We start from the raw sequence: 13,037 nt of genomic DNA, 5'->3' as shown, positions 1-13,037 counted from the left end.
AGGCAAGGTTTAACGCTTATTCTGCCAGCTCCATGTACTTTTACATTGACTGAACTAGGCAAGGTTTAACGCTTATTCTGCCAGCCCCATGTACTTTTACATTGACTGAACTAGGCAAGGTTTAACGCTTATTCTGCCAGCCCCATGTACTTTTAACATTGACTGAACTAGGCAAGGTTTAACGCTTATTCTGCCAGATCCATGTACTTTTACATTGACTGAACTAGGCAAGGTTTAACGCTTATTCTGCCAGCCCCATGTACTTTTACATTGACTGAACTAGGCAAGGTTTAACGCTTATTCTGCTAGCTCCATGTACTTTTACATTGACTGAACTAGGCAAGGTTTAACGCTTATTCTGCCAGCTCCATGTACTTTTACATTGACTGAACTAGGCAAGGTTTAACGCTTATTCTGCCAGCCCCATGTACTTTTACATTGACTGAACTAGGCAAGGTTTAACGCTTATTCTGCTAGCTCCATGTACTTTTAACATTGACTGAACTAGGCAAGGTTTAACCCTTATTCTGCCAGCCCCATGTACTTTTAACATTGACTGAACTAGGCAAGGTTTAACCCTTATTCTGCCAGCTCCATGTACTTTTACATTGACTGTACCAGGCAAGGTTTAACGCTTATTCTGCCAGCCCCATGTACTTTTACATTGACTGAACTAGGCAAGGTTTAACCCTTATTCTGCCAGCTCCATGTACTTTTACATTGACTGAACTAGGCAAGGTTTAACCCTTATTCTGCCAGCCCCATGTACTTTTACATTGACTTAACCAGATAAGGGTTAAAGATTAAATCTTTTTCTATGCATTCTCACCCACTAGAGTGTTTTTTCCGCTATACTCCATACATACTCTGGCAAAATACACTGTCTAGGCATGTATTTGGGAACTATGATTTGAATATTCGAGAGTAAACATAATCAGAGCAAAATGACCAATCAGTGCTTGTTTTAGAAGTAGGAAATGAAATGGGTTTTTTCTACGAAGTGGTTGATTGGTTCATTGTTATTGAGGGAAAGCACTGTATTGAATACTACTACTGTTGGCATATTTTACGGGTAATTCCTTATGGTAACCTACCATGTGTCAAATAGTGGCAAGTCTATCACAAGATGTGCTTCTGATGTCAGATTAGGCGGCACTCAGCAACATACATTTCATGAGTTTTAGTTTCACATTCTTTTTTTATAATATTATTAAATGTGAATATTAAATGGTATTATAAATGACAATGTTGTTAAAACATTAATTAAAATTAATTTGGCATTTCAGTAGTTTGTTAATTAGTTAGCTATGCAGGTGTACAATGATCTTATTGGTTAACTATGCAGGTGTACAATGATCTCATTGGTTAGCTATGCAGGGGTACAATGATGTCATTGGTTAGCTATGCAGGTGTACAATGATCTCATTGGTTAGCTATGCAGATGTACAATGATGTCATTGGTTAGCTATGCAGGTGTACAATGATCTCATTGGTTATCAATGCAGGTGTACAATGATCTCATTGGTTAGCTATACAGGGGTACAATGATCTCATTGGTTATCAATGCAGGTGTACAATGATCTCATTGGTTAGCTATGCAGGGGTACAATGATGTCATTGGTTAGCTATGCAGGTGTACAATGATCTCATTGGTTAGCTATGCAGATGTACAATGATGTCATTGGTTAGCTATGCAGGTGTACAATGATCTCATTGGTTATCAATGCAGGTGTACAATGATCTCATTGGTTAACTATACAGGTGTACAATGATCTCATTGGTTAACTATGCAGGTGTAACTGATCACATTGGTTAGCTATACAGGGGTACAATGATCTCATTGGTTATCAATGCAGGTGTACAATGATCTCATTGGTTAGCTATGCAGGTGTAACTGATCACATTGGTTAGCTATACAGGGGTACAATGATCTCATTGGTTATCAATGCAGGTGTACAATGATCTCATTGGTTAGCTATGCAGGGGTACAATGATGTAATTGGTTATCAATGCAGGTGTACAGTGATCTCATTGGTTAGCTATACAGGTGTACAATGATCTCATTGGTTAGCTATGCAGGTGTACAATGATCTCATTGGTTAGCTATGCAGGGGTACAATGATCTCATTGGTTAGCTATGCAGGTGTACAATGATCTCATTGGTTATCTATGCAGGTGTACAGTGATCTTATTGGTTAACTATACAGGTATACAAGATGTAACTGGTTAGCTATACAGCTGCAAAATGATCTCATTGGTTAGCTGTGCAGGTGTAAAGTGATCTCATTGGTTAGCTGTGCAGGTGTAAAGTGATCTCATTGGTTAGCTATGCAGGTTAGCTGTACACATATTCAATGATCTCACTCAAACTAACAAGTCCAGCACAGCCATAAACAAAGAATAACTTCACTACCCCAGGATATTTGTACATTAATAATTTAAACATTGGACATTTTAAAATGGTACTCGAGGGAATAAATCAGAATATTTAGCAATTACTGTAAAAAATAACCCAATAAACCATCAATCACTGCCAGGGTGTGTCAGAGAGAAACCTTTTCATTATATTTGGTGACTAATGAAATCATTAATCTGCACAGTGAATAACCGGAAGTTTAGTTTATGTGCTTCTCTTGTTACTTCAATAAAATCCTACCCTACTCCATTTCTAATCCTTTAGAGGGACTGCCCTGCACAAAATCTTTGTATTTAATTGATTGAAAACAGATACATTACAATGTATTTCTTGCAAATTTAAAAACAAACAAACAAACTTGAAGAACAGCTACAGCTGACAAAACAGCAATGTTACATCCACTATCGGAAGAGAAAATTTATACCTTGGTTGCTAAGCAACCATTGATGTCTTGCTAAGTTCTTCATTTTTCATTCTGTATTTATCAAGCTTTTTCCATTATTTGTGCCTTGCTCACCCACACAAACAACTTGTGTTTCGATTCTCTGATGTTATATTTGTATCATGTTTGATACCTTTCATTTTGTTGTCTTGCGTCTAATTTCCCCATACACACACATATACCATAATTGTTTTGATAGAAGCATATCTACAATAGAAGTACTACTGAGGCATAATTTTGATCTAGATCAGTAGTCCATTGAAAATTATATAAATTATTAAAAATTATAAGAAATTATTTAAAATATATTGAAATTTGCAAAATTGTGACAACAATTTGCCGGGGAAATTAAAGCATTCAAGGGCATGAAAACCGCTGTTTAAACCTGTGTATTATACATTAAATGCACCCACGTGTGCTTCTAGTATATACCATATAATAGTATATATACTTGTACGCGAACGGAAAAATTAGTTTGCCTTATTTTTGAGCCATTTATACAATATTGAAAGATCGCTTTAATAATGGATGAGGTGCTTCCTGCCCATTTTTTAGAACAACAGACGGCCGTATCCATGGTGAATATTAGATCTGATACATGTGTTTGGATGAATACAGTTATCTGAATAATATGATTAATTTACATATATGATATTGTAATGATCAATCAAGCTTGTCCTCAGCAGATGTGAATCACATTGAGGGTTTTTTTTTCACATGCCTAGGGAGTTTTAGAAAATTATACACTGATATGCCAAATTGACTTTTTCAACTCAGGTATAGAGGACCGAAATTCAACTATTTTATTTTTATTTACGCCTATCGCCCCTCCTGAGACATAGGCCGTCAACCAGGTTCCTCCTGGCAGAGCGGTCCTGAGCCAGCATCTCCAGTTCTTTCCATGTGCGGCCCATCTTCTTAACATCTGCCTCCATGTCTCTGCGCCATGAGTTACAAGGCCTTCCCCTCTTCCTTTTTCCTTGAGGATTCCAAGTCAATGCCTGTCTAGTAATATTAGGCATTGGTTTCCGTAGGGTGTGGCCAATCCACCGCCATCGTCTTAGCAAGAGCTCTGCCTCAATGGGTTGCTGGTGAGCAATCTTCCACAAGTCTTGGTTACTAATTACCTCAGGCCAGAAAATTCTGAGGATACGCCTAAGACAAGTATTGATGAAGGTCTGTATTTTCCTAATAATGGCAACAGTAGTTCTCCAACTACGGTACAAATATAAAATATTGCGACTGTCAGCTCTGTGAAGCTGTACGAATCATGAACTCATTTGTGAGATTCAGATTGGATCTTTAATTTCAATGATGATGGGGATAACCAGTAGTGACTTTGATCAAGCAAATGTGGTACAAATTAAAGATTACTTTTTTTTTTTACTTCTCAATTACTTCTCACAGCCAAAAATCCAAACATGGCAATAACATTAGACAAAGCGACAATGACACTATTGTACGAGTGGAGATTTCAAGAATACTTCGGAACAAGAAATCAAGATGTAAAGTAGAAACACATGTATTGCCAGTCTTATATCAATTATTGAGGTAACACAGCGGGCCTATTGACATACAAGAACCTGAGGAACGTGCCTGCAGTGACCCACATATATCACCCGTGTGAGCATTAACTACCAATTTTAAAGTTGTAAGATACATGTAGTCACTGATTAACCGATCGGGTCTAAAAGGGAAGCTACCTATCCCAGGGACTGCACCATGGAATTGTGGGACATCGTTTATAATGTCTGAATTACTATTTATTTTTCAGGCGTTGCTAAATTGCCCTATAAAAAGAAAAGAACATGCCCTTCTAAGCTTTACTGTAAGATTATTACCGTTATTTGTTGCTGAAGGGGGTGTCAACTTGTTCAATTGACTTAAATGCTTCAATGCCCTAAACCGAAAATCCAGCATGTTCATACTTCTGTATACTAACTTTCTATGATGTGGAATTTAAGCTTGTTGAAGGTCAACAATGGCACGGACCATGGTGACGAAACGTAATACACATCACAGTCACAAAATTTTACATTTCAACACAAAACGCTAAAATATGCACAGATGTACCGAGATTCGAACTTCCCTCACACTCCCATCAATACTTTTAAATCTTGTTTTATTTTCTGTACCAGTGGGAATATCAATCATTAAACTGAGAATTTCACAGAAATCATGACAAATAACCTGTTTTATTGAACACCTGGCTATTTAACACAAAACACCCACATTTCATCACCATTGCCAACTTTTGTAACCTTCTACATAAAATAGTGCCACTAAAATTGATTTTGTTTGAGTAAAACATTTTCAACGAAATTTGAAAACATAAAACAAAACTAGAGTTATTCTGCAATGAGATATTTTTTTTTCATTCATTTATCAAAATGACCATTATTTATCTGAAATGAACACCTTGGTATGGTGCGGTCCTAAACGTAATTGTACCAAACTACTAATTACGTGCCTTTGGATGATACATGCCTTGGAATGAATTATAGTTACAAAACAATCTAGTCAATGAATTTCTCTCTTTGACTGACACGATTAGTAGTCACCATGGCAACCAGGTGCAGCTGTTCCGCTCTTTGAATTCTACGTCAACTTCCGCAGGAAACTTCACCCATTTTTTTGCAACATTTCTTAGGCTAGGAACCCAGTAAATATTTATTACCTGTGAGTAAATTCTCATTTATTATTTTTCTGACTTAATCAATCTTGTTTTTATCTCCTGAATACAAAAGTGGAACTTGATGGAAATGAAGATTGACGATTTCTGTTTTGTTATTTTCCGACTTAAAAAGTATCATGAGTAGCAATGATATATCATGAGACATTTCCCAGGTTGTCATGGCAAACACTGATCACAAGACACAGAGACAAACATGGCAATAAAAATTCCCAATCCCAATGCTTAACGTTTGGAAATAAAATTTACTACCTTATTACGAAAAACGACTTTCAAAGGTCAAAAAATCTGTCAGAATTTATCAAACATATGGTTGAGAATGTGTAATAAACAATATCTGGGAATTACAAACCGCATCCAACGAAGCATCTGTAGCTGAGACTAAGTCCCTGAGTGTTACCATGGATGAATCGCTCTAAGTCGAATAATTTTCAATTTAGCATCAATATATCACAAAAAAAAAAAAAACTAGTTAAAAAGAAAACATTTCCATTAAATAGCTGGGTAAGTGAAAACAAAAATCATAAAAATTATAAATCATTCCACAAATTTATTTATTTATTTTTTCTTTATGATAAATGTTACAGAATTGAACCAATATTTCATTTTAATGAGAACTTTTGGAAAAAAACAAAAAAACTTCATTTTTCAAAAATATATATATAAATACATCATGAATGTCATGTGGCATCAAGAAGAATGCTTTAAATGGATTAAGTTAAAAAAGTGCTTCACATTTTAAAAATAAAATCTGGATAAATTAAGTATTTTTTAATATTTTATAATATTTCAATGAAGCATTAATTATCACAATATTTGCTACACTCACTGGAGGAATTTGCAAACAAACAAACATGTTCAAAATGGGTCCCATGCATGCTTATGTGGACTATGGACTAAATTCATTTGGACTGCCGTACTCTTACTAAACTATACCCAGAAATATTGGAAAAATGATTTTAAAAATGTCATTAATAACCAGATATGACCAGATTATTTCAAAAATAATATGTTAAACCAATATCAACAACTCATCACATTTTTTTTTTTAAATAAGATAGATTCGGTTATTATAAATAATGCGAATGAGGTGGTTGATTACATAATTAAATTCATTAAATCAAACAGTAACTTGAATGCTTTAGATGTCTGCTAGTGAGGCGAGAACCCCTGTGGAGACTATATAGATCATCAGTATATCCCACAAGCTCATTTGCATATCAAATTTCAAATATCAAATGGGCGGCACACACGCTCCATGGGTCATATGACAAGTCAGAATGAATGAATGAGTGACAAATACACGGAATACTACGTTTTATCATATTTTCACACTTGAAATCATTTACAATTATTAAGGTACATGTTTTGAAACAAGGGAATTAAATTTTTTTGATATCCTGAGATACATCTTTTTATTTTATACAGATACAGATAATAAAATGCATACAACCTTTCAGCCACCACTTTTATTTAATTATTTAAAAAAAAAAAAAATAGATTTTCTACAATTCTGACAAAATCCAAGAATTCATCGCCTCATCAAATAATAACTACAGCATAAAGAAAAAGATAGAAATATACAAAAAAAAATTGGAGTGAAAGAATCATACTTTATCATATTGAAACTTTTTACATGTATTTACCATAAACTAATTTATTTGCTTACTATCGTAAACTCAATTTGTAGTATGTCATAATTACACTTAGTATTCTTCCTGATAATTAGCATATTTTTAATTTCACTTTTGTTCCTTATTAAAGCTTTTCGCACATTTAGCAGCTTTATCCCGACACCGGACGCATATAATATCAAAATATTATCTTCTAAAAGCACGCTCACTACTCATCCTCTGGGAACGAAATATTTTCAGCAGATTTACGAGCTTTGATGCACATGCACGCTGAGAGCAGTGCACACGGGTGGCAGCTGTGAGCTGCGTTTATATATATATTATATGATAAGAACAAGGCAATAACAGGGGTAACAATAAAACCTGTCTGTCTGAGCTTCGTTGTAGTCCCATCATTTCCTGGTTGAGAGAAAGTATGAATGAATCGCATTTCCAACCAATTTTGCATTAATGTATTTGCATAGCGAAAGGTGTCATAAAAGACCCTATGCGGCCCTCCGGTACAATCTTTTGTCTGGTACACAATGACTCTCTTACACCTACCATACAATTGACTCCGCAAACAATGCAGGCACTTTTTGTCAGCGCAATAAACTGCACGCACCAAATCATGCATAAAAAATATTGCCGATACTTATGCTCTGTATCTGAATTCGCAAACAAACCGTTACCATTGTTACCACGATATCTTAATTCATACAGTTAAATGTTTAATATTCCCTGCTTGAAATATTTGCTTTTCCATGATTTTGAGTGTTTGTGTGGAAATAAATTTGCAAAAAATACCATGACTCCCCAAGTTACGAACACCAGTAAAATTTAAAATACATTTAAATACAGGGAAAAACGTCCGCAAAATATAATTGTTTGGAAAAAATTAATTTTGGCTAGAAATTATTACAAAAACAAAACAGTAGATTTGTTTCGCTGATACATGTATGAAAGCACTGACTTTGTGAATAATTCAAAAACCTGGTATTACAGCTGTACGTACACTTCACTATACATTGCTAACATGGTTTCATCATGTATTCTTTCAAATTCACATAACAAAGGAAACAAAATGATCTATCGGCATCTACGGTGACATGATTGTTTTCTCCTCATTGTTCAGTGTACAGAGAAGCATAAAAAAAATCAACCTAAACCGATCGAGTTAATCATAGAGATACACGTACAATAACATTTTTAAAATACATCATTATTACTGTCTATAATCTCAAATTCTGTCCTTAAAAAAAGGAAAAAGGTTATTAAGTAATTCAGTATTTTTCATCAAAAACAAAAATTAGTTTTTAATTTATGGAAACTTAATTACAGACTAATTAATATTCGCACATATATAAGGTGCATATACAACAGGCCAGATTGATTCTTGAAATTGTAATTACCGTGAAATTGAATAAATTTCAAGTTTAAGTGCAATGGATTTAAATTCAAATTTAATTTTCGCTTCATTGATGAAATGTCTTCAGAGATAGTTTTTGTGTGGCAAATATCAAAAAAGTGCAATTTTGGATCAATGTGACAGGAAACACATTTCCTCCAGAGGTGACAAAGGCAGGACAATCATTCAGATTGTCTCAAGTCTATGTAAAATACATAAACGTACATGCGAGCGCATACACGCATAGGAGCTAGGCTTTTGGCGATATTGTGCTTGAAATACTAATATTGAATAACGCTAACGGTCCATACTACACAATGCAAAATAGAGTTCACTGTTAAAGCTTCTAGCATTAGAGGTACATTGTAAACAGAATTGATGGACAGTCTCTGTCGTCGTTTTTGACTGCCAGTCTTTCTCTGACAATTACTACGTCTCTCTTGCAACTTAATGAAATAAAATTGCTAACGGCAACTGTACTGCGATATTGAACATTCACAAAGCATATCTCTTAAATATCAAATGTGGAGATTTTTTGATGAAATTGTGATGAAAAGATGTCAGAGAATTTAGTATGCACTTGAATTTTTTTTTTTTATTAAATCTGGCTTAATAATATTTGGCTCTAAAAGAAACTGCTATTAGGGAGTTATTAACAAAAACATTCACAGTCAAAATCAAGGTCAAAGATGTAATGAAGTACAGCATATGCGAAGACAAGTCTCTCTGTCAGGCACATATAAACCACAGATGACTGGGCCAATCAGGTGGAATACTAAAATGCCCAAATTGCTGCTGTCTATCAAGCTAACATTGTAGGTCAAAATGCGAGCTTCGCGATCGCCACAGGCAACGTACACAGTGAATCACCATTGTCGAAAGTGTTATGATTACTCTGGCTCGATTTTTCACGAGAAATTAAAAAAACGGGACTCTAAATTGGCAATGGTTGATTATGTATACATGTTTCGCAAAAAATAAAACTTATTAACAAACATGCGGCCGATACAAATCACGTACAGTTGAGGAGAATTTGTTTCGTAAAACCATCAATTGCCATAAAGTTGGTCCTGATTTGTAGCTTATAGTACTCGGGCCGCTTTGAGAACTTACAGCGATTCAAAGAGGATTGTTCACACCAGCAAATTATATAAAGTACATTTACAGAGCAACTTGACCGAGACGATTTAAGTGATGATGAATGGGCACAGAACTGCACCGTAACAAAAACATTGCTCACTCACTCTGTCAGTCAGTACTAGAATTAGAGTGGAACGTAGTCAACTTTCATTATTTTTCACGTCTGCTTTTTAAATCTTTTAAAACCCTTACACAGAGATATGACAACCAGACACGTTCATTTAGTACTGATTCAGCGGGCAGAATATGACTATTTTAAACATTAAGTACACACTTCGATGTCTTGAGTAAAATTTTGCCGACTCCGATTCGCGATACCATCGCACGGGGCGACGGAAGTGATACACTACGTATGCGACCGATTCAAAGACGAGGTCAAGAATAACAAAACTGTGCTGGCTTTGAGGAATTACGGCGAGGTGAAAGTGTAAGTCTGTGTACTGTACTATCACACGTCTTCTACATACACACATTGATCGTACCAGACTCTCCAAAAGTTGATCTTTGTGTTAATTCTCGCGCACGGGCAATGCACGAGTAACGATTCAGCACAGATCAAATTGAAGGTTTAAAATTTCGACTGACCTGAGATCGCCAAACATGGCTGGAAACCACTCATTAAACCCGACACCAGGCCGAACCAAAATAATGCACTAAGCCCGGTTATAGCCATCTTCATAGCCTACATGAGACTCACAGAGGACAAGAAGAAGTCATCGATCCATGCTCAATACAGTAAATGCATGCAGCATTCCGACAGCCCAGTGCGCAGTTCGTTCATAACATACAAGTTTGCCGAGACTCAATCGCCATGTGAAATCAACGGCGGTCACGTGACTCACTATTTACATCTCCCAAAGGAGGGTACATGACAGGAATAAATTATGATAAGATTTCTGAGAAGAAAAAGTGAAAAATACAACATCCCTTGAATTATCAAAGTAGATATGTTGATTCGTTTCCTGATTGTAAATAATCAAAGCGCTTAAAGATTTGTGACGGATTCCGTGTCGGATTTGCAGAAGAAGTTGCTAAGAACCGAGAACAATTTTCAACGCACGAGGGCGCACTAAAGAATGAAAGTTTTTACCTAAAAGTTATTCGAAGCTCGTGATTTGTATGTATAAATAGATACCACTGACCCCACCATGACATCACCATCTCTCTAACAAAGAGCACCAATTCCAGAGCTTTTATTTCAGAAATAAAATAAGCATTTATTAGCTGACGCGAAATCTTTCTTTCAACATTGGTACTTGGTAGGTGCTAAAAGCCCGAACTAAAAGCCTACACACACTTTTTAGATAATTTGTTAACGCAATTATGGACCAAATATACCAAAAAACAATAATGGACCTTTGAAATTCGTGTAAGAGACATCATTACCCGGGGATAACTTATAAATGAAGTGTACGTATATATCATCAACTATCGTAAAGAGAATTATCTCAACAAATAACATCCTCGTACTACTACCGTCTAATTTCAGTCTTGTAGACGCAAAAAGGTTACTAGTACCCCATGGTGTCATAATAATTATCATTATTTATCTTTGATTCAATATATCCTGTTTGAATTACTTGGAAGAATCGTTAAGTTTAAAAAAAAATCGCCCCGGAAGCTTGGGAGGGGTGATCAGCTGGTTGGTTGGTACACAGCTAAAAGATGTACTACTATTGTTTAACACGATGAATTATTAATTATGATTATACGAAACATAACCTTATACCGAGCCTGTGACGGTAATTTGAGACCCAAATGTTGTACCCCAGAAGAATTAATATCACAATAAAAAATTATATTTTTTTTTCATTAAAAAAAAATATTATACATGTTACCCAACACACATCATCATGACGACACTTTGAAAGCATATCTGATTGGGTAAGAGCACTCACAGGTAAAAAAAATAAACACATTCATAATGAAAAAATTGAAAAAATGTAAAAAAAAAAATATTCTTTATTGTTTCCAACTACATGTATTTTTATTGTTGTTGATAGGCGACAGTTCCTGGAATTGAATGCCATCGTCGTCTCTTTGTTTTATGTGTACATTACTGTTTGCTTTATAAACCATATTTCAATAAAAAAATGAAACGAATATACAGCTTCACTTCTTCCAATCGCGAGAATTGAGAAATGCAACATCTCCTCCATATTAATTCGGGTTAAACGAGACAAGACTCCGCCCTGTCTAGCACCATCGTATGTCATAAATCAACATAAAATCTGCATCGAGTGTTCATAGACACACAGACGCTATATTTTCGTATCATGTTTTTTTAAACTAATCATCATGGAACTCATGGTAAGATGACGTCATACACAGGTGGGTGAATTATACAAATTGTTATGGATGTAATTTATTAACATGCAATACGAGATGATAACTTTTAGGACGTAATTTTAAGAAAATAAAGATGTGCCAGAAAAAAGGTCTAATTATGCAAACTTTGTCAAAATATTCACATAAGAGGTGTTGTTAAAGTGTAGACCTTTAAACACACATGGTTTGAGGTAGTAAAGCCAAGACGTAAATCGTGAACCCCACGTGGTACGATGACGTATTGTTTCAGAACTAACATTGTAAAACGTTCCACGCTCTGTGACATCACCATGAATAATTTAATCGTGTTGCTGTTCATTCAATGCTTTCTGGTATCTCATTTAGTACAGTTGAATAACATGATATTTTTCATAAGAATTCGACGACAATGTAATTCCATTGCCCGATTCCCTTGAGCCCTCCGAGTGAGCAACAAACGTGTCGTGTTTATTTCAATTTCAGAATTAAAAGTTTATCACGGAGATTAACTATGCATGAAACGTATTGTCTATTTCTCTTCGGGGCAAAGATATAACTCGTTAAACTGCTGGTGATGCGAGCACACAGTCACCATGAGTAACGCGGCACGTGGGCCTGACATGACACCACTTCTTTATCTAATTTTATACAGCGTCGCTGGGGTAATATTATAATTAAACTAAAGGTTTATATATATACATACACATACCTTGCATAAGAAAATCATGGTACGAAATTTTGGGCACAAAAGACCATAATTGTGGTTATATGAGTATACTTGAAAATAATGATGCGGAATCTGGGAAATAAGTGATTTCGGAAAGAGTGCCTGGAACGAGGAACCGTCTCGCCGTCATGCTGGGGTGTCCCAGGTATGATTTATTAACATCCCCTTCGTGTGTTCATAAAGTACGCTTTCCTGTAAGCGTTCACTGGAAACACGGTGTCACGACGGAGGTGAAACCTGATTATACCTCCATGTCTATTTCACCTCTAAGGTATCAAATTATGCCGAAAAA

At 35.5% G+C, this 13,037-nt stretch overlaps 1 protein-coding gene across 1 annotated transcript in view; it reads right to left on the bottom strand.

Moving 5' to 3' along the window:
* LOC100368552 (chondroitin sulfate proteoglycan 4-like) overlaps positions 1-10,534 on the bottom strand; it is an 83,229-nt gene extending 72,695 nt beyond the window's left edge. Inside the window, exon 1 of the mRNA XM_078011009.2 lies at positions 10,297-10,534. Coding sequence (XP_077867135.2) covers positions 10,297-10,390 — 94 coding nt within the window. The 5' untranslated portion in view covers positions 10,391-10,534. The remainder of the gene's footprint in view (positions 1-10,296) is intronic.
* Between the last annotated feature and the right edge of the window lie 2,503 nt (positions 10,535-13,037).

This window comes from Saccoglossus kowalevskii, chromosome 13 (assembly GCF_978046115.1).
Source record: "Saccoglossus kowalevskii chromosome 13, keSacKowa6.1, whole genome shotgun sequence".
Taxonomy (NCBI): domain Eukaryota; kingdom Metazoa; phylum Hemichordata; class Enteropneusta; family Harrimaniidae; genus Saccoglossus; species Saccoglossus kowalevskii.
Note: the sequence above shows the minus strand (reverse complement) of the source record. Positions and strands in the feature narration are given on the sequence as shown.